The following is a 27,825-nucleotide window of genomic DNA, read 5'->3' as shown; positions in this document are numbered from 1 at the left end:
TAAGAATGACAAGATAAACTCACAAGCATTCTTGATAATGATACTATATGCCAATAAACAATACAAATTCAGCAGCTTTTGTGAGTGCTCATATCTACTAAAGCTTTCTGCACAATATTATCATTTTATTATTATTTTGATTTGGGATCACTTCCCATCAAAATCACCTACATGCACAGTAAAGCCTGATTGTCACTTTTTACATACAGATGGTAACGTGGATGGAATATGGCCCCTTCCTGTCCCTTTGTCTGCTTTGGGATTTCGCCTGCAGTTTTGACGTTATAAAAATCACCACTGTTGCTTTCGACATTCCGCAAACGCACATCGCGACCCGCATTAAAGTGATAGGCCTACATAAAGTGTACAATGAAAATTCATTATGTGCATGGTTCGTTTAATTTAAGAGCCACATGAAATACCCCAAGGGACTTGAATGAATTCTGAAAAAGTTTAATTCCTCAGTTTCCACTGAAATGGTTATAATCTGTGAGCTGTCAAATAGGACCACTTGTCCACAGAAAAAGAGATCACACGGCTTATGCGAGCAGCCATGCGTTTCTTCAGAACCATCCCTTTGAAGTGTTCGTGCGTCCATCAATTGGCGGTCACAATGCATTGGGATAGGTACCACTGCACGTTACCTATGACAGAACGGTGAACGTACATTTTATGCAGTGAGTGTTGTGCATGTTAATTCGTCTGCGTGCCATCAATCTTGGCATGCTTAATAATGTAAAAAAAAAAAGCGATGCTCAGTGACGTGTGCGGTTCTTGTACGCAAGGGCTTTGAGTATTCTGTGCATTACATTCGGTGTTTGCGGCGGTGAGGATGGCTGGTCTACATGTCTTGTTCTTCACTGTGGGTGTGTCCTACCTACTGGCACAAGAAATAGCGCCTGCAAATACTACAGCACCTACGGAGGTGCCACTTTCACCCACTGATGCACCTAGACCCCAGTCCTTCACGGGCACAGGAGGCGCGGATTTTGCGATCGAGGACCAAGCTCCTACTGCGTCCAGAGAAATAGAGGGTGAGTTTAAGTGTCAGGCGGTTAGTGGTAACTGCTTCATTTACCACAGAATGAAACTTCAAGTACTTCCTGGTGCATGCATATGGTACCAGAATTTCGGGAGAAAAATTCGACCATCCGTCGGTCAGAGATATTATCCAAAAAAATTTTGGTTAGAATATTTCTGCACGGAGAGCAGGTTCTAGTTGTCAGTAACCTCCACCCTCGTTTAATCTAAAATCACATGGAACACATTACGCGCCTTTCCATAATGTACGTTTTAGGGGTGCGTTGCACACACAATACGTTCATGCGTTTCACTTTCATGGACACAAATCGACTCTATTGGCATAATACTCCTATTCGTTGGATGCGGCCGCAACGCTTGGCTCAAGGGTTGACGCCTAATAGAAAGGCGCGCATATGGAAAATTAAGGCGTCTTTATTGGATAAATGTGTTCAAGATGAAACCTTGGTGAAAGTGTGAATAGAACAAACAGGTGGTTTTTTATCTTGATTTTTTTCTACCTTTCAAAGGATATGTGCAGGAATTTTAAAGCTCTACCTTCCATTGCACAAGGCAAGTGCAGCTGGTTTTTTTTTCAAACTTCAGATTGGCCTGGACTGCACCCGCTAAGTCACATTCTATAGCCCAGGGTCTCGGTGTAAAATATCAACAAACATGGCGTTCTCCAGTAGCAATGTGTTTGTAAAGTTTTATTTGGATTATTACTGAAGACGAGCACATGTATGACGATCAGATGGATGCATAACCCGACGGAAGCGAGTGGCATGGCAATGAAAACCATACAAGGATCGCCAGAAGAAGCCGAATCATACGGCTATTGACGCAATCACGGACTTCTCCAATTCAACCTTGAACATGGGTATAACACCAAGTAGCATAGACCTATACCGAAGTGGTGGAACCCCCATAACCCTGAGTTGAAATAATGTAGCTATTGATTCAACACACTAACTTTGCTTGAGCCGACTTTTGTGTTTTTCTCAGCTTCTTCGTTGCTATACTTCTAATTGGAGCAACAAGTGAAGTTAAGTGAATCCTCGTACCCATAACGGTTTGTAGGATTGCTGTCTCGTATGGTTTTCTATCCTCTCGGCCACCGAATCTTTTGGTTACTTACTTGCTGATAGTTTTCAACACACATTTCTTGCTTTCAAAGGGCAAAATCATGACCAGTGTGATAGTAGATCACTCGTGTTCCATCTCAAATGTTCATTTGAAAACCAATAATGCTTATTTATCCGAAATCTCAGGAAAAAATAGTAGGAACAGCAGGAAAAATCAAAATGGCTGAATTTCGTTTCGTTTACCCTGGGGGTGGGGATTCCCTGGACTAACACTGCAGATGATGTTGAAACATACAGATGCATTGTTTGCTATACATGTATTTGCTTGGTGAAACTAACAAAGATGCCATTGTCTTCCAACCGGACATACTGGCACATATACTTGCCCTAATTATTCAAGTCACCTCCCTACTAGACGTAATTTTTTATCTGAATTAAATCCATATCCTGCCAATGCGCAAGTTGTGATGGTGCAACAGATTTGTTGACATTTTCTGTTGCACTAAACTCGTCTTACACCACAGGTAGGAAGTTGGTGAGCGTCGTAACACATCGATGGTGCACCCAAATTTCGTTCGTTTAGTAGGCCTTCAGCACTTGGGACCTTTTGTGGAAATGGGCCCAGGTACTAAAATGAACAATTTACTGGCGTTGCTGTCGTGCATCTTAGGATGGGTGTGTTGGAGAGACTTTGGTTTTTTTTTTATAATTGTTTGGATTTATTTCACATTTATTAGTAGTTCCGTGTTGAATGACAGGGGAGGGTTATAGGCACTAAGGCTTACATTAAAAATTGGAAGGGGTGCGGTGAGTTTGCAAGGAATATGTTGAATGTTCTTTACTTGATCCACAGGGCATTTGTTAAATATAAAGAGATAAGAAAAAATTGGGGGCCAAACGTGCAAAAAATGTACAGCAAAAATGTATAAACTACTCACGCATAGTGAAAATAATTGGTACGTGCAATGAATTTGGTTGGGAAGAGGCTGGGTTTTGAGCACTGAGTGTTACTAGTCTTTTTGGATCCTATGCCTAGCGATGAATTTTCTTACAGACGCTTTTTATATGCAGCTGAAGACGCTGTTCATTTAAAAAGTTTACTATCCAAATTGAAAAAATATTGATCATCTAGAGTATTTCTGGGAAACGGTTGCTAATTGGTGGATTGCTGTGTTATGAAAGATATGTAGTTAGACAACAATGAAGTGCAGTTTTAAGCCAGTCACCTATATGAACAATTCCAGCAAATTGTTTGCACAGATCGATATGTAAAATTGAGGTTTTTATTCACGAGATAACACCGCAGTTTTTCTCCAAGAATATGTAAATACTCATCATAAAACAAAATACACCCAAAGCATCAAACTAGCAAAACAAACCTTGAACATAAGGTTAATTCATGGAGACTAATGAGGTGCTTGTACCTGTGCAATTACGTAGCCAAATTAATGCTACCTTGCAATTTGTCTCTACATATTTTTTATGTCCGTGAGAGGCTGATACGTCTTTATCAGCTTTAATATACACGTATAATACACCAAGGCTCTTATCGTATATTATACATTATGTTGTATATAATTCCATGCATGTAACATGACCTGCTAACAGGTGGCTACACTTTATGAATACCCAATGTGCAGTGCTTAATGCGGGATCTACCTTTTTGAACTAAACTATGTAGCCTTTATATTTTCAAAAAACCAGATGCTTTTAAAAAGGGTATATACCTTAAATGTGAAGAGTGTTTTTTTGGGGGGGGGTTGTAAATTGTTGTAATACGATTTTGTGATGCAAAATGTACTCTTAGTTATTTCGCGAGGTTTATTCATTCATGGAAATCCCCAAGTCCTCCAAACCGGTTCGACATAATAATATCAAAAATGTAAAACAGTTGTTTTGGGTAAGATTTACCGTTCCAATTAATAGGAATTTAATTCGGTTGACTCACACTAATGATTCAAAGGTATCAAAATTCAACAAGAACTAATTGGCAATTACTAATACAACAATGAACATGACACAATAGGAAGCTACTCATTATGCAATATAAGACTGACGATCATCAGGACGCTCCTTCCGAACACAGATCCAGATCCCACGTGGGCGATCTCGCACAAACAGAAGTACGGAAACAAGCCTGTGAACCGCTGATTCAGGAACAATTCCGAAAGGAAGGGACTATGCGATCAGACTCGGCTAAGGGTAGTACTTCTGACGTTCTCTTCAACAGGAGAGGTGATGATCTGGATACAGGAGTGGTTGGTTGGATACATTCTCGTACTCTTTGCATGAAGAGTGCAGGAATCGATTCCAACGTATCCTCCAATCCTCCTCCAATAACTGGTCACACATTTCAATCCCTTTTCACAAAACTGGGGCAACAAGTTACACACTACATTTACAAAAAGTGCAAGGTGGATGTCGATATGGTACATTTCACAGAACCAGTTAACTGTTAATCTACCAACAACATTAGTCTGCCTTTTTCTTTCCGATTGCTGTCCACTTGTAATGGGAATTTTAAACACAAGTCGGAATAAGAAGTCATTCACGTCACTTATAACCTAAACTCCCATTCAAGGGAACTCTGTAAACGTATTTCTAATACCTGTCGTTAGAAATCGAGCTAACAATTCACAATGCCCAATTGTATACTGTCCACAAATCGACTGATGTCTGTGCAGCATACAATGTGCTCGTATCAGCAGATGCATGGTCCTCGGCTCTATGCACAACACGACCGAGTTTGGGCGGTGCATTCTTAATTCGGTACTCAAGAGCACTCATGAAGATAAACAAAGACACTGAATAAAAACCATTGTCATGGAAATATATTTTGCATGGTATACAAGTCATTAGTACAAGTATGCTGCAACCAGTCTATTTCAAGCTAAAGAAAAAAACCTCCAAAGGTTGCAAAATAATTTCAAACACCCCAAAACCTTGTGGGGCGTGACTGAAGTTCCTTATGTGGAACACAAGTTTTGTAACATTTTGTACAGTAAAGGTTAACAGAAATAGAAAACATTTAGTTCACGTTAAGTATTTCAAAATAACAATACCAATGTAGGGTACGTTTTTGTCAGAAGTAATTTACAATTATAAATTTTCTAAAAATTACTATGCTGAAATCGGGACATCTTTTAGAGGCGTTTTGACACAGAAATAGCCATTGTATGCTGCCCTATTGGAGGGAACGACAAAATAATTCGAGATAATTCGAAATAAAATAAACTTCTCATTGTGCCTGTCCCCTTAATGCATATGCTCAGAACCCTCTAAAAGGGCAATTCATTAGCTTTGGAGCTTTTCATGGTGAAGGTGGCAAATTAAGTGAAAGGTTTACGGTAGCAAGATGTAAGGAAATCTCTCTTGTAGGAATAATAATTCACACATTCTCAGTGTTTCCTGCTATCCTATGGATAAACGTAAGACTTACTAGAAAATATTGTTGAGCTTAATAAGATAGGTTATAAATAAAAGGGCTGTAGTCATGGAAATAGCTTCCACCCGTCACCACGTTCGTGCGACTCTAGCCAAGACGAAAGAAACATTAGCCGTTTAATGGAAACAGGAAGATTTTTATTCATTAACCCGCCTAAACTTCAGACAGTTCTTGCATGAACAGTGGCAGTCCACTAGTGGCTCCAGTGGGACCATGGTTGGAGTCTAAAAACAAATAAACAGGAGCTTGTGTATAGTTGTTGGGTTCATTTCAAGAATGGGGCACGTCACGTGGATTTTGTTTTTTAGTTGTGTCGTATTCATTTCCTATATGCAGGCAAATTTTACAACGCTGCCCAAATATTGAAATCTCTCGTCCCGCATACAGTAGCTCATGATTTTTGTCTACAAATTTAAAAAGACATCGGACAGGACGTGTTTGGTTTAATTACAAACTAGTAATTTGGATGGTTGGATAACGGCAAAGAGTTTTGATGTGTGTCATCGGAAACCTAGCTGAGTGATTTCGTTGCTATATACATGTATAAAATGACGAAGTTAAAAAACAACGAAACCGATCATCTCTAGAGTGCCACTTTGATAAATTCTGGGATGAAATTATTCTTTTGAAAATTTGTTGTGTCTTGTTTTCGTCCACTTCCATAAAATTTGAATCTCAAATACAAAGAATAACAGTGACGAGTCGCAAGCGGGCAACCCATGCTTAACATTTATAGGAATTAAGTTGGGTTTGGAAAAGTCCTTCAGTTTTGAGTTATAATCCCATATTATTTCACTTCCGGTTACCCCAAAGTCGAGGTCATGTGACTTCCCGCTGCAATCAGTTGTACAATGACTGGTAATTACTTGATGATTCTCAATGACGTCACGAAAGAAAGCATAGCAGAACCTCAAGGTTTTTGCTTGTGCAAGGCTTCCAGAACTGTTTGGGAAGACTGGACGAAGGTATTGAGGTTCATTTAAGCATTTAACTGTAACTAAATTTGACCCCTCATTACCCCGGAAGCAAAGGCGTGATCACTCCGCTCCGCCCTGCCCCACCCCACCCCCTCAGATTTCTGGCACCATTTACTCCGGTACTATTTGCATGTGTGTAAATTTTAATTTCTTGGATTTTTTTTCTCGAACCTATGTCTGGGATTTAGGAGCACGGGTGCCGCCGGATGCCAAGGGCAGAGTGCCCCTCTCATACAAATTTTTAAATAAAAAAGGGGGGACACGATCAGACCAAGAACGTCTAATGATTGGACGGAAATGCATTGGGGATATGCTTGCAATTAACGAGAATATTGAAGCTTTAAAGTATATAGGAGAGTTGCGACAGGAAAAGAAGTCCCCTAAAGATTTTGTGGCCGCAAATAATAAATAACCTCCTTAGAACCCTTAATTTCGGTTCGGAAAATATACGTGCAGTACGAGGAATTACGTGTTTTATAAAAGCATAATTCATAACATTGCTGTGTATTGTTTGTCAATAACAAACAAAACCTCAGAATTCTAACCACCGTTTAGTAAAAGATCATTATAAAATTAATGTGACCCCCCCAAGAAAACAGCAACGGTTAATGCATGATCCCAGCTGTCTGTTCATGGATGCATTCTTCATTCCTTCCACGATAACGGTGATTGATAGAGTGCTCTCCATTATAGTGATTGCAGCAACGCAGTCTTCTCTGCCATCATATGAGCGAAACCACGAGGGGCCCGTTGCACAGTGTTTCCTGCACCACCTGATTAACTGAACTTCCTTCCCAAAATTTTCTTGGAACGATTTTATTATGGCTTCACAAAAAGAAATTGTTTGCTTATAGCCATCTGCGCCGTTTTCCCCGTTAACTATATAAAGATTTACTTCCTGTATTGCGACGATTTTTTTGACTTAATATGTGTATAGGGCCTATCATGTACATGCCTGGCAATGATTAAATGTTTCAGTCACTCTTGCAGTGCGTTATTTCGAAAAACAGACTCCTCTGACTATTGCCTCCTTAGTATAAAGGACCGCAGCTTGTGAATCCCAAACTAAGTACTGTATATGTATTCAAAATCGGTTACTGGCGCCACCCATTGCTACTAGGCTACATGAGGGAAACTCAAAAGGGGATAGATTGATCTGAAAAAAAATTATTGGAGAGATTAATAGTGGATCTCTGTGTCTCTGCCACATTACGGTCATTTATGCTCATTTTCTTGTATCATTCTTTCACATTAATTAAGTAGAGATGATACAGAAGACGTGCATGATCAGTGTTTTCCCTTTCAGCCGATCACGTGACAAGGCTGGACCTTGGTGGAACAAATGTTGGCATTTGCACCCAACGCCACCTGTGCAGAAGCCTTGGTTGTCGCTTCCAAACGTTCAACAGCACCGTCGGCACCTTGGCTGGTGCCATGTGCCAATGTGATCCAGCCTGCACCTTTTTTAACGACTGCTGCGTAGACTACACCGAGCACTGCCACCCACCATCGGCAAACTACACCCCTAATGCCGGACTTGTGGTAAGTCAAGCAATTGAAGCTTTGGGTTCTGCGTTTTGGGGATTGGGGGTTATCTGGTACGTTCAACCCGAATACAACTTCAGTAACAGGAACCACTGTGTTTGACCCTGTTTCCACGCTTCATCAACTCACCCCTCCTGTACTACATCGGTCGGCCCCATTCAAACGCAGGGGGGGGGACTTTCCATACATACACACACATTGACCTTTGACAGGTGGGGGACTTTCCATACACACACATAATCTTTCACACGTGGGGGACTTTCGTGACCACCGCCTCAAGTAAATGTGTATTTAATAAAAACATGTCAAACCAAACATACATCGTAACTGACGACCACGAGTGTCTCAATACCAACAACAGCGATCCCAATGTCGTTTACGGTCCTTTTGATGCAAGTAAACTGACCATTTCAAAACCCGCGACTAAAGAAGGCCAATGCAAATGTGTGCAGCTCGCCTATTTTTTATCGCCACAACGGTCAAGATAAACGCCTGTTGATTATGACGAGAGAATCTTGTTACGGTATAAATCCGCTGTATAAATATGGCGTTAGAGATAAAACGTTGGAAAATATAGCGGGCCGACAAATATTCTACCAATTACAACAGCCTACTGTAGACATACTCGTTCACATAAATTTAGCGGTTTACAAATTTATTGAAGAACAAGCGACTGAAAAGTCTAACATACCATCTTGCACAATAAACGCATATAATGCCAGTCGCGATATCGACGATTTAAATAGGATCGAATACGCCGTTAAACCTGGCCATGGGTACACAGACAAAAACCGAATGTACGTTAAAAAAAGATCCCTATACCTTGTTATTTAACCATGGAAAGACACCCGTTAATTCGTCAAATATAGGTAAATTTATAAACAAAAGATGTGATGCTCAGTCATTCATTTATCCAAGAGACGTGTACCGTTACGGAACCCACGGTTCGCTGTCGTGTGGTGCTAGTGTCAGGTATAAAGTAGCGGCGGCCACGTTGAAAGTTACAAATGACGATATCATTTCAAATATATCAGCATTGCAAGCGTTTAGAGGACTTGGACGTCACGAAACTGAATCTGAAATCTGAAACCGCCTTAAGTAAATGTGTATTTAATAGAAACATGAATACCAAAACCAAAGCACGGCTGCCATATATTTGTTTTAAAAACAACATCATCTGTCACTTTTGTAAAAATGTGACCCGATCTAATAACGCTATAGATTCTTGTGATTGTGATCGTTGTTCAGATTGTCGTTTTATTAATGTATGTAACTATTGCAAAAAATGTGTAGGTTGTGACAAATGCACCGATTTTTTTTATTGTACTGAATGTCAACGATGTGATAGCTGTTATGATTGTACTGGATGCAAACAATGTGATTGTTGTTTTGATTGTACAAATTGTATCGAATGTACCAGTTGTGTTGGTTGTTCTTTTTGTATCAACTGTATAGACTTGGGAAATAAAGCGTTTTTAATACTTGTAAATAATGATAAAACCGACACTGAGTATTACAAAAATAGTGAGATTTATTACGCCATGTGATCGCAAACCCGATGTAAAAACCGAATTGGACATTGATTTGAGAAAATTAGACCTAATGATTGACGACAACGAAGATTCTGATGTAAATGAAAACACAGACGAAGAAGACAAAGAATGTGCATATGAACACGATGACCCTGAGGTAAATGAATACACATACGACGAAGCCGAAGATGAAGATTCTAATGTAAATGAAAACACAGACGAAGAAGACAAAGAATGTGCATATGAACACGATGACCCTGAGGTAAATGAATACACAGACGACGAAGCCGAAGATGAAGATTTTGATGTAAATGAAAACACAGACGACAAAGCCGAAGATGAAGATTCTGATGTAAATGAAAACACAGACGACGAAGCCGAAGATTCTGATGTGAATGAAAACACAGACGAAGAAGACAAAGAATGTGCATATGAACACGATGACCCTGAGTTAAATGAAAACACAGACGACGAAACCGAAGATGAAGATTCTGATGTAAATGAAAACACAGACGAAGAAGACAAAGAATGTGAATATGAACACGATGACCCTGAGGTAAATGAATACACAGACGACGAAGCCGAAGATGAAGATTCTGATGTAAATGAAAACACAGACGACGAAACCGAAGACGAAGATTCTGATGTAAATGAAAACACAGACGACAAAGCCGAAGATGAAGATTTTGATGTAAATGAATACACAGACGACAAAGCCGAAGATGAAGATTGTGATGTAAATGAATACCCAGACGACAAAGCCGAAGACGAAGATTCTGATGTGAATGAAAACACAGACGACGAAGCCGAAGATGAAGATTCTGATGTGAATGAAAACACAGACGAAGAAGACAAAGAATGTGAATATGAACACGATGACCCTGAGGTAAATGAATACACAGACGACGAAGCCGAAGATGAAGATTTTGATGTAAATGAAAACACAGACGACAAAGCCGAAGATGAAGATTCTGATGTAAATGAAAACACAGACGACGAAGCCGAAGATTCTGATGTGAATGAAAACACAGACGAAGAAGACAAAGAATGTGCATATGAACACGATGACCCTGAGTTAAATGAAAACACAGACGACGAAACCGAAGATGAAGATTCTGATGTAAATGAAAACACAGACGAAGAAGACAAAGAATGTGAATATGAACACGATGACCCTGAGGTAAATGAATACACAGACGACGAAGCCGAAGATGAAGATTCTGATGTAAATGAAAACACAGACGACGAAACCGAAGACGAAGATTCTGATGTAAATGAAAACACAGACGACAAAGCCGAAGATGAAGATTCTGATGTAAATGAAAACACAGACGACGAAGCCGAAGATGAAGATTCTGATGTAAATGAAAACACAGACGAAGAAGACAAAGACGAAGATTTTGATGTCAATGAAAACACAGACGACGAAGCCGAAGATGAAGATTCTGATGTAAATGAAAACACAGACGAAGAAAACAAAGAATGTGCATATGAACACGATGACCCTGATGTGAATGAAAACACAGACGACGAAGCCGAAGATGAAGATTCTGATGTGAATGAAAACACAGACGACGAAGCCGAAGATGAAGATTCTGATGTGAATGAAAACACAGACGACGAAGCCGAAGATGAAGATTCTGATGTGAATGAAAACACAGACGAAGAAGACAAAGAATGTGCATATGAACACGATGACCCTGATGTCAATGAAAACACAGACGACAAAGCCGAAGATGAAGATTTTGATGTCAATGAAAACACAGACGACAAAGCCGAAGATGAAGATTTTGATGTCAATGAAAACACAGACGACAAAGCCGAAGATGAAGATTTTGATGTCAATGAAAACACAGACGACGAAGCCGAAGATGAAGATTCTGATGTAAATGAAAACACAGACGAAGAAGACAAAGAATGTGAATATGAACACGATGACCCTGAGGTAAATGAAAACACAGACGACGAAGCCGAAGATGAAGATTTTGATTTAAATGAAAACACAGACGACGAAACCGAAGACGAAGATTCTGATGTAAATGAAAACACAGACTGGTTTTGCTTTACGACGTGACAAGAGATTACATTCGAGCTTACGAGGCAGGGTCTTTTGCAGAATTTAACGACAGAGTCAACCAAAAATAACTGACCTTGAGAATCAAATAAAAAGGTTAACATAAAACGTTCAAGGTTAACTTCAATACAAGCCGAAGCATCGGGTAAAGGGAAAGACGACACGCTAATTGATTTTATACTGTTATCCCAAGGCCAAGTTGATACATACACAGAAGCCCGTCGCATCGCTTTAGAATTTATTCAAAAGGATTTTTAGGCAACGACAACGAGGAGAAAACGAGGACCATCAGAGCCGCTCAAACCGAACCCAGGCCCACTCTTTTAGTTACTGGGTCTGGTTCAAACGCCCCGGTTATGCATTGCTTGCACAAGAGAGAAGCTGGTGAACAGGGAAGTGATATTCCTCTGGGGTTTTACAACGTGGATTGGTTTGATTGCTATACTCCGAGTATTTCAACATGACAAAAACCACAGAAATTGAGTGGGACGTAAAAATTAACCTATTCAATTTCTTTATGGAAGTGGAAGGTATGGTTAATGGCACAGTAGGCAAATATTTATTAAATGAATATCTAGAACAATCTGCAGCTAAATTGAAACAATCGACGCAAGCGTTAGTTGGTTGGTTAATATATTTATTTGAGATTTACCTTTCTAATGTATGGCGGAAAGTAAGAGATACATATTATTATACACGTAATTGGGAAAAATTTGTCCATACTATAAATTACGAAAAAAGCCATTTTCTATCACTGGCAGAGGCAACGAGACAAACTTCAGAAAAGTTCTTTAGTGATAGAAAGATAGCAAGTGCTTCTGGTAATCATTATACTAGACAAATTGATCTTTTAGGCTTACACGGTGAGGTTCTTAAAAAATTGAAGGGGCAACAGACGCAGAAAAGGAAATAATAATTGAAGGAGTAATACGAGGACATGAACGTTTATTGGCCAGGTTACTTCATAAAGATATAATAAATAAACTTTCTTTATCCGAAGTAACATTTGAGAGAAAAGTAAAATATCTATGGATTAAACCTCCTATTTATTATTATAAAAGGGGGAAGCTTTTTAATACGTGATCCAAGAAAAGAAACTATTTTAAGAGAACTCGACGCCGATATATTTGATAGTTTTCAAGGGCAAGACACGTTTGAACGTTTACCCGAAGATACAAGCGGAAGTATAATATTATTGCCCGGTTGTTATGGTATAGATTGATTTAATTTTATTTTAAACGCTATTCCAGGTGTGAGTTTTAAAGTTTTTTCGGAGACAATGAAAGTGACTTTAGTTGTTCTAGACCCAAGACTCAGATTGGTGCTAAATAAAGAGGTAGCTAAGCTGTTGGGTCTGCCCAGAGATAGACTTTCTTATAAGACTGTTTATCAAGGTAATTTGATTTAAACCCCTTGAAATGTGTGTTTATTCATTGCAAACAGTTAAATACAAACACTAACTTTTATAACGGGCAATCTTCGGACATGTTGGACGTTGTAGCTGCTGTATCTGGCGATTCGGTTATTGTGCAAGATAATAAAGAAATATAGACAGGTAAGAGACAGAAACATTGACGATTTGACTTTTTCTTTAAAAAACAAGCGGGGTGAACTAGTAAGCAACAAAGGCGATGGGATTTTAATCGAGTTGGACCTTTTAAAAACACGTATATAATAAAAAGATGACAAAATAAACGTCGAGTCAATCATGTATCCGGATTTGAGTAAGTATCCACAGTTAAACTCAGCCGAACAAGCAGAGACTAAAGTCTACAGACTCAAAAAGATCGAAGAAATCAAATCGCAGATCTTAAGAGAACGCGACGCACGTGAGCACAGTTACAAAAAGATTGAAAGGCTATTAACCACTTTAAACTACGTGGAAAACGGTGTTGAAGCGATTGGCGCCACTTCGGCAGCTAAAGGAATCCCCGCCATTATGGGAGTCATCACCAGACCCGTAGGACTTGTAATGGAAGGTCTCGCCATCGGCGCATTTGGGGCTTACGCGATGCTAAAGCACGCCATCCGCCCACAAAACTAAAAAGCACGATCAAATCCGCGTGCTCGCAGATGCCAAGCTAAACACCATCGACAAATACGTGTCTCACGCGATTGAAGACGGTGACGTGTCTCAGGAGGAATTTGCACTAATGTGTACAAAATTACAAGAAAATAAATCAACGAGTAAAGAGGAATTTGAACGACAAGTCAATGAAAAAGCAGAAGTGCTAGCCAACGAAAGGGCCACAATTTTTTAAAAAGATCTTATGAAAAAACTTGGCGAGTAACTTTGCACAAGTCTGTCAAGTACGATGACCCGCCTCCGGCTTACTGAGAAATAAACCCACCGCGCCTCCTTTTTAAAAAGGCTCTTTAAAAGATGGGACAATTTAGTCATTTGGCAATCGTAGTCGATAAAGACACCTGGTTTTCATCCGAGTTTCCAAATTTAACGCACGGGTATAAATTACCGAGAGTGAAAACGGGCGAAGCAGTCAATCGTTGGGCAACTGAACCAATTTGTTTTACCAAAACCAATTTAATTTCGCGATATACTGCGCGACGACGGCACGAGGGGTGGGCTTTGATCTACTGTCCGATTCCAATCCATACGTGTCGGCTTTATTCAACTTTCACCTGTATTATACAGTACGGAAAATATTTTACGATTGAGTGATGCAGATACCAAGCGACGATGTATTTGATGCATTGCACAACAATTACGATCATCGCAAATTTATAGACACTTGTACATCGTACAACGTTGACCCAAATATGTCCTGCAAACAAACTCGCGACAACGTATCAAACGGATTGGGGGCTGCTTCTTATACACTGGGTAAACTCGACGGGTTTTGGGGGGTTAAGTGTAGGCAAATTGCAGCTTTAAGAAAATGTGCGGCAAGCTCTGTGGATTCGCCGGCTAACGAAGAGGAACGAAAAATATAGCAAAGTACAGGAACCAAGTTCGTCCCGGGTAAAAATTATAACAAGTGTGACATGCACATAATAAGCGGGACTAACGCGGGTCTGACATAAATGTCGATAGATACCGATCACCCATACACGGTCAAACGCGGTCACCTTAGCTTGGTGGGATTTCATTCCTAAAAAGTCTAATTTGACAGACGTGGGGATCACAAAAGTAAACGAATCGATCTGAGCTTACGTTTACGTGTTACTGGGTGCTCAGGTTCAGACGAAGACAAGCGTTTTAGCCCATGGCACCGGATTAGACGCTCAACTACAATTTATAACAATCGTGGAATCTTTAATAAATTCAGAGCCCGACCTCGAACAATCAATTTCAAGATTCTTTGCAATACGCAAAAACGCCTTTGTAGTCGCATCCAGTTTGTATTTGGCTCCGTCGGACATGGACTTGCGCATCGGTACGTTTGAAGGTTATAATAACAATTTACAAATTGCAACCAAAGACATGCAGACTGGCTATGTACCAACGGTGAATTCTAGTTCAATGTCAATTATAGAGCCTGAAAGTAAGCTTGTACCTGAGACCCTAGAATCAGACCCAGCCCCTACGTTACCTTTACCCGCGCCAAAGAAACCATTAGACATTCACAACGAAGAAGAGTTATCATCAACCGAAGGAGTCATTATACTCGGTGGGCTAGGTTTCATGTTGTGCAAGTAGTAACTTAACTTTAAAAAATAAAAGCATTAAAAAACCACCTTCTCAAATTTGGGAAGGGGGTTTCAATTTTTTTTGCCTCACGTTACATCTTTTGAGCCGGCATACATCCTCTGCACATAAGTCAAAATCAAAACACCGACACCTACAAACAAAGTCCACAAATGCTCGGCAATCCAACCGACCGCTTTACTCGCCACGTTAAATAGCCCACTCAACACGCTACCGATAATGCCAGGTAATGCGCCCAAGGCAGACAACCCAGTTTCTTGAATACATTTGCCAAATTTTGCACTTGACGTTTGATCCAGTCTGTTACGCCTCCTTTACACGGAGGCTTAGGTTCAGGTTCAGGAGCGGGACTTGGGCTAAGCGTTCCGGCAGCTCTGACGGCAGCTACGACAGAACAGACAATGGTACTTACGTCTAAACTGAAAGCCGTCAAAATGCTTACGATCGTGACGCCTTGTTCTCTAAACAATGTTCAAATCTTCTCGCGTAAAGTTGTATCTTTATTCATTACCTTTTCAATTGTTTCTTTGATGCGGTTAAATTGACTTCGTATCTGATCTGTGTTTCTGTTGGTTACTTCTAATCTGCCACGTCTCTCCACTCGTAAATTCGTCCAATTGCTGCCGAAGCTCTGCTCGTTCTCTTTCAGATTGCGCTTCCTCAAATTCGTTTTCAACCTGCGGAAATTTGCGTCCAATTCGTCCAATTTTCCCTGGTTTAAAATCAATTCTAAATTAACCGTTTGTAACGAGTTGTCTATAATTTAGCCCTTCGGTTTGTGCCTCTTGGTTTTTGGTAAGCTCTTCTACGTTGTCACTGATTTGGTCTGCTGCTTGGGGAAGTTCTTCCATCTCGATGTTTTCAACTTGAATAGAGTTTAAAGCCGCTTCCGCTTGCTGGAGATTTCTTTTATAATTGCGAAAACCTAATTCATCTCGAATAAATGCTGTTCCTAAATAACCAGCCTCTCTAGCATTTTTTGAGATTGTGTCAAGCTTTACAAATAAAGCGGGGTTTTGTTTTGCTGGTTAACAACACATCGCCATATTTACCAACGGCTTTGTAAAATAGGCCTTTTGCGCTTCGCCATTCAAAATTTTCATACTTGGGTAAATTTGGTACGTCAGTTCGACCGGCTTTTTAAAAAAAATCATAGAAATTGTTTACTTTGGGAATATTTATAAATACCGTTCTCCCTCGTTCTAATGTATCGCCTGTAGGTTCTGCCAAAGTTGAATATTGACCTTCTACAAAAGCAGTTTCTTGTGGCATTGTGTCAAATGTATCATCCCATTCCAAATCGTCTTCATTTGGTTCTTCTTTATCTTGATCCAACTGGGGCATTTCTTCAGGGTCAAATCCGCCTTCTGCCATTTTTATAATAAACCGAAAACTGCTGGGCAAACTTGCAGGTAATACACCTTGCGCCACGAGCCGGCCTTGGGTAGTCAATGTGCCGCTGGCCATTGCAGTCATTTTTGCTACGTCTTCGATAGACAACCGATCCAAATCTGGCGGTTTAATTTTCAATAGCCTTTTACCAAGCATGGCAAAACCCATGGAAATTGCTGATACTACAGCACTACGATACTACACCGTGTTAGCGATCCCGTTTATGTTAATGTTTGCGTTACTCATTCTTATTATATACGGTTTTTATAATTACTACTCCATGTCCAAAACTTCTTGCACAGGTGCTTTGGTTGTTGCTATTGGTTCAGGAACTTTTGTTTGAGCTGATTCAACGGGCTTCTTTTTCAAGTAAAACGCCAGTAACATTCCTCCAATGACCAGGCCGCCCAAAATTAAATACTGGTTATCGATGCACGCCGAGTAAATTTTACTTTCACTCGTTTCACTAGCTTCGCTCGCTTTCATTTGACGAGCTGCTGTTTCATCTTTTTGTTATGTTCTGCCAGGCGTTTACCCTGTTCTAATTTTTTCTGGATCTTTGGTTTTAGTCTTAGTTACTGTCTATACCTGCGCTTTCGCTGGACTTGGTGCTTAAGTCGGTGCTTGTGATACTTGTTCTTCTGTTGAAATCTTCTTCTATAATACACTGATTCTTGTTGATGTCTAAATGTTTAGTTGTAATTAAAGTTGCTATCAGTGGTGATAGATAAACCCCATACTTGTAACAAAGTTCAGTTAAGAAGTGTCCCATGGTTTGACTAATGATGGGATCGTCGTTCAGGTCTTTCGTTAGAGCATCTTCAGATTTCAAATCGACGTTGAAGCCCAGGAGGTCTACCGGACATGCGATGTGTAAAAGCCTGGCGTATAAGCTTAATTAAAATCGAATGACCCAACGTTTTGACGATCTCTCGACCGAATCGAACCTCGTATAAATTAAATAATTTTTCCTAGTCTGCAGTGGTAAGAGATTCTATGTCTTTAACGGAGTATTCTTTGCCCAGGTATTTCTTACTTTCGCCTGAGGCCACTACTGAACAGAGTCTGTCTTTGGTTTAGATTCGGAGCTTGATTTTGCACCGGCGAGGATATTTTTGACGGTTTCTTGGTTTGATTGGTCCATTTATATAAACTAAATTTAAATTGGTTAAACTTACCTTTAATTCAGAGGTAATTGTGGGTGTAGTAGGTCAGGTTAACTGCGATAACTAGTTCTATAACTACCTGGACGATCTGTAACATTGCTGCTCTTTATTTATAATAAAATTAAAAAACTAGCTCAAGCACGCTCGTCAGTTAGCTTAAGTTTGTTGTCTATTAGCTCGTCAGTTGTTTTAAGTTTGTTCATCAGTTAGCTCATTAGTGAACTCAAGATTGCTGTAAGTTTGTTATTAATTACCTCCTCAGATGTTATGAGTTTGTTATTAACTAGTTTATTAGCTAGTTGCGAGATCATTGTATTATTAGCTAGCTTGTCAGACGTCCTTTTACAATTACAACTATAACAGCGAATTACGCAGTTTTTTTACCATTTAGCCGTTCAATGGTACCCAGGTCAGATTGATGATTTTCAAATTGCAACTTAACTGTGCAATCCTCATAATAGCAGTATTCATAATCTTCGATTAATCCGCGACAAAAATCAGTATCAATGAAGTGATCGGGATCGAATGGGTTGTACTTCTTATCGCTTCGGCGACAGCTATAAATCCATTTTTTGATTGTGACTTTAATCAGATCTACACAAATTTTAAAAGTTTGCCTCTGTTTACCAAGTTTACAAACTGAAGAGCCGCCGCATTCGATACATAGATGTCTTTGTCCACCATGCTCACAGTTTGAAGAGCCTCCACATTCAATGCATAGATGTCTTTGTCGACCATGCTTACAGATTGAAGAGCCTCCACACTCAATGCATAGATGTCTTTGTCGGCCATGCTCACAGATAGAAGAGCCTCCACACTCAATGCATAGATGTCTTTGTCGGCCATGCTCACAGATAGAAGAGCCTCCACACTCAATGCATAGATGTCTTTGTCGGGCCATGCTCACAGATAGAAGAGCCTCCACACTCAATGCATAGATGTCTTTGTCGGCCATGCTCACAGATAGAAGAGCCTCCACACTTTATACACTGACTCTTCTGTCTCCCGTGCTCACAGATTGAAGCACCTCCACATTCTTTGCATTTTCGTCTTGCTCTCCCGTGCTCACACCTATTTCTGTTAATTCTCTCTAGCTTTTTATCGCTACATTGATTACAGCAGCGGTTCATGGTACCATCTGACTTGGTTCTAAAATCTTGTTTTGACTTTTCACAGATTGTGCAAGTTTTGTTTTCCATCTCAGATTTAATACTTATTTGTTTAAGGCAGTTGTAAAATTTTTCCATTTTTATTGAAGTGAAAAATCGACCGCCGGTTCGGTATTTAAAATCAATTGATTAAACCTTACATCTCTCAAATGCTTTTTAATTGAGGCCCTTTTTTATCGGGCACTACATTGTTCTCGTCAAAGCATTGATCAAATGAATTTCGATCTTTACAATAAAACATAGCAATCCAGGCCGTGTTCTCACTGTAGTCCTTCAACACAGAGTTGTACTTTTGCGACAATAACCAACATGAATGGTTAAAATGCCAACCACTGAAAGCCATGTACTGCTTCCTTCAGATTTTTTTAACGATATTTAATAAACTGATCGGCAGCACAATCGTCCACGATAAATAAAGTGTGTGTACCATCGAGCACCTTTTGATATAATTCAATAGCTTTGTTTAATTCGAGTTTCTCCAGATCTATGTCACATATAAGTACATTTTCGTCTGTGTATATCCATAGAAGATTTAAATAAGTCTTATTTTTAACTAGCGTCGGGCATATGATCACGATCGCTTCAAATGTAAAGCGATACTCAGTTTCTAATAAATCTAATATCCACTGGGTCTTCCCACTTCCCGTTTTACCTACGATTAATGCACAGTGTGGCTTCTTGTACATCTGGTTCATACTTTTTTAATAAACCAAACTTTTAAAATTCCCGTCCTCTACCGTCAATTGCGCGACCATTACCAAAAACACGTACATTGTCAACGGACCTGCAGTTTTTGCTTCCCTTTCCATCTTTATCGATATGTCACCTCCACCTCCCAAGGGCCGACCCTATCCGTGTGCTTCATTGTCGTCCGAACTCCTAAAGTCTAACCAAAGTCCATATTGGTCCTTTAGATACTTTAACTTCTGTCCAATGTTGATATTCAAATAGCCCTTGTGAATACAGCTGATTTGGTTTACCCTCTACCGTGACCACAGTTTTACTTATATGCGGATAATAGAATCTTTGGGGATTTTTAACGGCCGGATCTTTGAACAGGATCAAAACGCCTTTCAGGCTTCTAATCGTTTGATCAATGCTGATTTTTCATAACGTGTCTGACTTTTTTACAACTTGTTTCTTCCAAAAATGAATTTGGTAAAAAGATTAAAACGGGACCTACTTTATACTATGTGTTAAACGGGCCCAAACGGAGTTTCGTAAGACAACAGCTTCAAGTAGCCTAGTACCCAAAGACACCGAGTTACCTCCCGACCAAGTTTAACTGCGCAATAACCGAATTGAGAGCTTTTTCTTTGTTTTTGAAATTAGAGTTATACACCCATTCTTAAATGAATGAATCGCGTAGTTTTTTCGATTTAAATTTGGGACCTTGTGAAGCTTGCCTGGCGCGTTCTAGGTCAGTCGCCTTAAATCCGCTAATGGCCGATTGACAGTGCCCATAAGCTAATGTATCAATGCCATTTGGTAATATGTACCGCTTCATGTCTAAGTGGGACAGACTTAGTTTATTTTGCGAGATTGTGTATAATTGATGCTTGTCTGATCTGAATAGCTTTTGTGTGTTATAATGCTGTACCCGTTCAAATAAGTATCTTTTATAAGCCTCGTGCGATAAGTGTGTTTCGGTTACCACTTTAGTGACTCCTTTCACTTTTTTCAAATTTTGGTCCTCCGTTAAAATGGAGTACATTGTTGGTCGAATGCAAATAGCTTCCTTTATCACTTTGCCACCAAATTTGTCCCTCGTCTTACCGATTACTTTTTTTTTATTTTTAGCATCACATGCGTAGGTGGATAGTTGCTAAAGTCGAATAGCCCGCGCTTCTTACCCAAGTAGTCGTTTCGGTCCTCAGTTTGAATTTGAACGAGCAGCTATCGGTATCTGTATAAAGTAAGTTTATTTTGTCGCCAAAATTGGCTATCAGTTCGTTATAGTAAAAGTCATACATTAACGTCTGAGACAGGTCTAGCACGCTTAAGCCACAGTAAATGGGCTTATTTAACTTGGTCTTTATGCGATACCTTTCGACGAATGAGAGCGTAGTCGATTTGTAGTTTGGTTTACTAAGTTAGTTTCTTATATTGATCTGCGTCTTGAAGGTCCTTCAATAGATGTCCATTGATTCGGTATCTCAGGTATTCCATCGTCTTGCCAAATACCGAATTGTTCATCAATTTGAAGAAGTCTTTCTCAAAATCAGACTTGGCTTTTTTTACGCAATTCGGTGTTTTTATCAATGTAACTCTTCATCCAAGACGCCTGTTTAAACGACATTACACGGTAAACCTCTTTTAACTGGAGACCGAGTTGCAGGTAGGTAATGTTTGATTAGTGTGCCTAAAGTGGCTATGAGTTTATCTACTGAAGTTACTAATTATTTGCGTCTAAATACATGATGTGTTGGCATATTTGGATCGTAGTCCGGTAAACTCGAATTATTTGCCTTTGCATAGCGCTTTGCACCCATGCTAGAAATGCCGCCTCGTTTGGCCCTTTCAAAAAATAGGTGCGAGTCAATGTCTGTCAATAGTCGGTTCCAATTTAACCCCGGAATGTTTTAACAACGCATCCCATGATAAACCTGGTGAAGTGTAATAGTTGGCTGGGTCAAGGCCATATTTTCTTTTACACACTTGACGGAAGTTCTCAAATACACCCGCCAGTAGTAGTACATCCGTTTCTACGTATCGTGGCAGTCTCCCAGGTTTTGGCAATTGAACGTTCGCCATACTTTTTGCGCTCTTACGTGTTCTTTTTCTGTAATTGTCTCTTGCTTCAAGCTACTATAAAATGCGTCTCTTGGTGGTAAGTTAATCTCTTCAAATCGGTCAAAGGAGTCGATGTATTTATGAGGATAAATTCCCTTTTCTAAAAGCATGTCGGTGTCATTTGGGAATCTTCCGCGAAGTAACTAGATATCATCCGGGGAACAATTTTTAATCAACCGATCGAGTGAAGCGGCCATGAAATAAAATGAGTCGAGAAACCATAGTTGCCCAAAGCTAAACGAAATGTAATTTTCGGTGTTTTAGCGATTACTTTAATCTCCTTCCCGTTGATCTCGCGCACACCCTTTATGATTAAATGCGCGTCATATTTCTCCAGATTGTGTAAAATCACGGGAATAGGCGTTTGATTAGGCACGACTCTTAACTTGAGATTACAGTTGGCATGTGCGGGGCCTCTGTATTTACCCATTAGGTGGCAGTGGTCTCTAACTTTGCTGAAATTATTGATTGGCTTTGTGCGTGCCATACAAAGCAACTCCCTAAAACCAGATTCGTTTACTGAACTAAAAGCGGCTTTTTCGTTCTTTGTTTTCGGCTCCTTTGGAATTGAACATTGGCAATCAGATTCTTTATTTTTATCGATGTGCTTTTTCATTTCATTTTTCATATCGATGTGATTCAATTCGTGGAATTTGTGAAATTGGTGTTGGAAAGCTTATGTTTGTGAAATTTAAACCGTCTTTGTCCGTGTAATTTGAAGGTCTGTCTTCGTGTATTTTATATCTTGGTTTGATTTCCAATTTATTTTTGACATTGTCTGTGTATAACTTTAAAGCTGCTCTCAATGCCCAGCGAATGCACTGTTGATCATTTTTGTTTTGAACGTTTATGAATGCTTTCTTACGGGCTAGTTGTTCAGGTAACGGAATGCAAGTTGCGCCCACCGGATTATGCTTTACCACGTTGATGTAAAAGGCGACTACTTTATCAAAGACCCAACCAGACTCTCTCTGTTCGATTTGCTTTTGTCTTTGCTCCGCAAGTGCATATTTGATGTCTCGTTCAGAGATGACTACGTTATTTTTGCTCAAAAAGGTAAAGGTGCCAAGTTCGGTCTTTTCGGGTTTTTCCAATTTGAACTGAACTTTGAGAGCCGTTTGCAATTTATAAGAGCCGAGTTCTCGAAATTCGTCCAATGCTTTCTTCTCAATGTAACTCTTGTAAAAGTCCAAAAAGTGAACCAAGTCATACTCAAAGAAACGAGGTATCAATTCCCAGTTGCTAAAATTACCCTGAAAGCGCCGAACGCTTTTAATGTCTACTTCTGCAAGTTCTTCCGGTTGACTATAAGCTTTAATTGCTTTGATGAGATCTTTCTTTAGGATTCTGCGCGTGTATATCAAAGGGTATGTGATTGGCTTGGACAGTCTGTAAAAGTTGATGATATGATTGACGTGGGAGATATCTGAACTGTTGTTGGCTAGCTCGAATTGATTGGACTAGTTCTGGGTTGGTGTGTAATTTGCGCTTTGGTGGTAGTAATGGAATGTTATACTGCTTGACAAAGTCGGCTAGAAACGATTTTTTAAATCGGTTAAAGGTCGATAATAATGGTCTTGATTTGTGGCTGTTCATGTCTCTATTTATATATACATTTTATTTTTTCCCCTTTTTTTCTTAAAGCCCTGTATGTTTGATGTGACATATTTTTATTAAATACACCTTTACTTAAGGCGGTTGCAAAATTGGGGAAGTCCCGGTGGGTCACGAGTTGTTTGTGGAAAGTCCCCCGCGTGTGAATGGTCATGTGTGTGTATGGAAAGTCCCCCGCGTGTCAAAGGTCAATGTGTGTGTGGAAAGTCTCCCCCCCCCCTGCGTTTGAATGGGGCCGACCGATGTAGTACAGGAGGGTTGAGTTGATGAAGCGTGGAGACAGGGTCAAACACAGTGGTTGGTCTCGAACTCTCTTATACCTACTACTACAGGTCAAATCATTGCTCCATGGTCGAATACCTCTACGATCAAGAGAATCTTCCGATCATCAGTAGGCCTATTAATATATAGATTACTCCAGTCTTAAGGTTCTGAAATGCAGTAGAGATATTGAACAAAATCAAACTGATACAAAGAGGAAAGCAGCAATGTGATCAATAATTAGAGTGTTCACCACTTTAAGCGTCGACAAAGTTGATCAAAAGTGACTGGTTTTGTTTTATCCTGGTCGGTTGAAGTACCATCACGTGTGGTTCACCCATGGACTTTATACATATTTGGCCATGTTGTAAATAAAGGCGAGGTTAACTCATCATTTTTTAAAGTTGAGAGTAGAAATGAAAGTGATAATTTGAAATGTCACGACAAATTAGTACCTGTCTGATGAATATTTTCAAATTTGTAATTAAATATAACAACATATACATACCTTATTGTTTTATATGGGCGACATTTATTGCGAAGGAGGCTTGGAGAGCAGCAATCTGATCTCATTCTAATAGACAGTTAGAATAAAACGGATGCAGGAAATACGATTGAAAATGGTGAAACAAAACGTATCATGGAGGAATTATTTCGTGTATTGAAGGGCGACATCGTGCAAAAACCATTAGAAAACAAGCTAGAAATCTCCTAAATTTGGTCTTGTTTGAAATGAACAAATCACATGTCAAGGGTGTAAACAGAATACGTTTCCAGTGAAACGTGCAAGGGAACGGTTGCTAGTTCCATCACAAGTCAAATTGCCAAGGCAATCTGTTATTCAAGTCAAAAATAACGGCTGATACGAGTGACAAAGGATTCCCTTCGCTTAGTTATTTCATTTGAACAGCTGCATGGAGACTTGCATGGAGCCTAGGGTAAGGACTTATAGGTTGGACTTGGAAGGCACGTGATGGTTTTTATGACAAATCTGTATGGTTGTATAGAGCCAATGATACCATGGAGATGATGATAGAAAGGATGTAGTGTTAATTTGCCCACGGACAGGGCTATTGGGTTACCACTACTCAGCGTATAACACTTTCTTTTACATTGCTCAGCGTAACAATTTCACTTGCTACGTGGAAGATCCCAGAACTGACATCAAAAAGGGATACTATGTCATCGGTGCCTGCCCTCTAGACCAAACGACTCAGGACAGCAAAATACGCCAACGTTGCGAGAATGTCAACGAGAACGACTTCTTGTCCCGTGTCCTGGTCTCCGGCCGGAAGAACGACTTCCCGTACTCCAACGTGCACTGCGCTCTCTGCTGGGGTGAGAAAACGTCCGACTTGGAGGCGTGGAGCGTGGCCGTCAGCTGTGAGTCGGAATCGGCCGACGCGTCCGTCACCCAGCTATTTTCCAACTCCACGTCCAAGAACACGCTGGATCTCGTAGAGCAGGTCCAGGGATGTCGCGTTACGATTCGACAGCCACAGATAGCTGGTGCCAGCCTAAGAGCGTGCTTTCTCGGCGAAGGGGGCACTTACATCGATCAATGCCCTCCTGGAAGCTTACTGGACGTTGCCTGCAAATCCTACACTGCAGTCAGTGTAGCCTCCCCTTTGATGAAGTACACAGTTGGTAAAAACCCACACTGTTTGGTGTGCAACAACCCTTCGTTGTTAAACACTGACTGCGACGAGTATTATCCCTTCGTTTACAGCGTCTTATTCGGAGGCCAGACACCTCCGTACGGCCCATCCCCAGTTCCGCCTCCGCTGTCAATCATCTTCGACTTCCGGTCCGGGGGCAACGTCAAGGTGGTGACGCAGGACGTCGTGATCTCAGAACAGCATGTGACCTGTCCAGCCAACGAGGTGTATGACCCATTCCTATCTGCGTGTCGCGTGCTGTCCTGCGGCAAAGGGTACGTCTTCGACGGCGACCAGTGCGTGAGGGAATCAAACCCACTCCGACCAACATCTGAACAAGATATAGTCGTCTACGTACATATCACAGCCTGCAACTTGACGGTTTCAGGGTCTGGTCTCGCACAGGACGTCGAGTTCAAGATGTGCCTGGGTGACCTCATTGGAGTCAATCAGAGTGATATTCAACAGTCGACCATGTCCCCAGCAGTAACCGATGTAAACTGCAACTCCACTAAGCAGCCAACAGTCCACCCACTCATGGTCTTGACAGACTGGGAGAGTTTCCTCACCTTCAGTCTTAAACTCGAGAAGATTGACGATGAGACATTGTGCCCAGGTGCTACTATCCTGTCCATTGAGGTAATTTATCACAGCGTGAATTTAACACTGAGTAGATGCAATGGGCGCTGGATTGACGAAACTTGCCTCTATCGAAACCAATTGCACTGGGCATACAGCAATACAACGTATGCCATTGGTGGCAGGATCCAACGTCAGGTGTATGAATCACTAGCAGTGACAGCTGGCTTTAGGAGGTGTTACAGTATCCAAATTTGCGATAATCCGGATCTCTCCTGCCTTCTTGAGACTTTCAATGGTTCCCTGTTTCACCAAAGTGCCGAAAACGCGACGTCCCTGGTGTACATTCCGACAGGGGATGTCTTCGATCGGGAGCAGTACATAGAGACCGCCGACGGGGAAATCCAGGTGTGCTCCTTCAATCAGCCGAACGGGACGCGCAATCGCACCCAATTCTTCACCTTATTCGAGTACTCGCCCGTGCAGCAAATTCTGAGCATCGTCGGGAACAGCATTTCCATGTTAGCTGCTGTCATCACATTCGTGACCTTCGCCGTCTTCAAAGAGCTCAGGAACCGCACCAGCAGTCCGATCATGAACTTCACGATTTCCCTGTTTCTGGCCCAGCTTATTTTTCAACTGATCGGGGTGGGGACTGGACATGAGGCAATCTGTACTGCCATCGCAGTCTTAGCGCATTATTTTTTCCTAGTCTCTGTCATGTGGACAGGAGTTTTGGCTTTCATTCTCCATAGGGCATTTGCAAAAACTAGACAATCAGCAGTCCAGCAGGGCCACCGTCGCGATGGAGTACTGCTGCCCGCCGCATTTGCCTGGGGCGTCCCCTTGGCCATCACCCTCTCGTGCTTGATTCTCCACCTGTGCGACTGCACCGATCTTCCCCTTCAGTACGGCAACAGTCAAATCTGCTGGATTGGGAACGGTTACGTCAACATTGTCGTGTTCGGAGTTCCCATTGGGATCGTCATATTGGCCAACGTTATCCTGTTCAGTTTCACCGTCCGTGGAATTTGGCAGACCAAGCGTGTTACCAAGGCTGTCCAGAGTAAATCTGAAATACAACAAGTGAAGGAAGAACTGGTCATTTACATAAAGGTAGGTGGATGTTATCAGGAAGTTTTTTCAAAAATTGTTACAGTCTCGGCACTTTGGCGCTGACCGTGTTGTAGCCAAAAGCTAATGGGTGACACGACTTGCAAATATACTTTAAGCAAAACCAATCAATGAAGACGGACCACTTGCTTCTTAATCATATTAAATTTATCAGAAAAAAGGTGCTGTTCGATTGATCAGCTTGCAACTGAAAAGGTCAACAACTAATCAATAAAAAATAATCTAATAGCACCCAACTTGCAGACATTGTAAATCTTATAGTCAGAACACCTCAATCTTGAAATCATGAACCCATACCGAACTATGTGTCGGCCTTGCAGCGCCGATAGGTAACAAGCAGCAATCTTGATTGCACCTTTCCAGAAAGGTGGACCATTTCAGAACAAAGTTTCAAGTACATGTAAAAAGAAACTGCTATGGTCAACTTTGTATGCTGAAACTGATCGCCATGTTGAATGCTCAGGTCAGGAAGTACACATACTCATGAAAACGACCTCACACATGTATGATTAAGATTGCCTCAGACCGGAGTGTTCAGACTGAAAAAGTCAAGACGATTCTGGCTCAATGTCTCATAGGCTTATATATTTCTGGAGACTCTAAAAAAAGGAGTGTGGTAACATCGGTTCCTTCTTAAATGAAACCTGCTCTGTTAAAATGAGTATTTTCCCAATCAATTTCGTTTCGGTTAGCATTAATAGTAATCACAGCAAG

The 27,825-nt window shown here is 40.7% G+C and overlaps 1 protein-coding gene across 1 annotated transcript in view; it reads left to right on the top strand.

Moving 5' to 3' along the window:
• Positions 1-680: 680 nt before the first annotated feature.
• LOC110975275 (uncharacterized) overlaps positions 681-27,825 on the top strand; it is a 30,251-nt gene continuing 3,106 nt past the window's right edge. The window contains exons 1-3 of the mRNA XM_022227617.2: positions 681-1,034; positions 7,834-8,069; positions 24,862-27,093. Of these exons, the coding sequence (XP_022083309.2) occupies positions 833-1,034; positions 7,834-8,069; positions 24,862-27,093 (2,670 nt within the window). The 5' untranslated portion in view covers positions 681-832. The remainder of the gene's footprint in view (positions 1,035-7,833; positions 8,070-24,861; positions 27,094-27,825) is intronic.

The sequence above is a fragment of the Acanthaster planci genome, linkage group LG02 (genome assembly GCF_054643075.1).
Source record: "Acanthaster planci isolate LZ-2023a linkage group LG02, COTS_SCS, whole genome shotgun sequence".
Lineage (NCBI taxonomy): Eukaryota > Metazoa > Echinodermata > Asteroidea > Valvatida > Acanthasteridae > Acanthaster > Acanthaster planci.
This window is presented reverse-complemented; position numbering and strand designations above follow the sequence as displayed.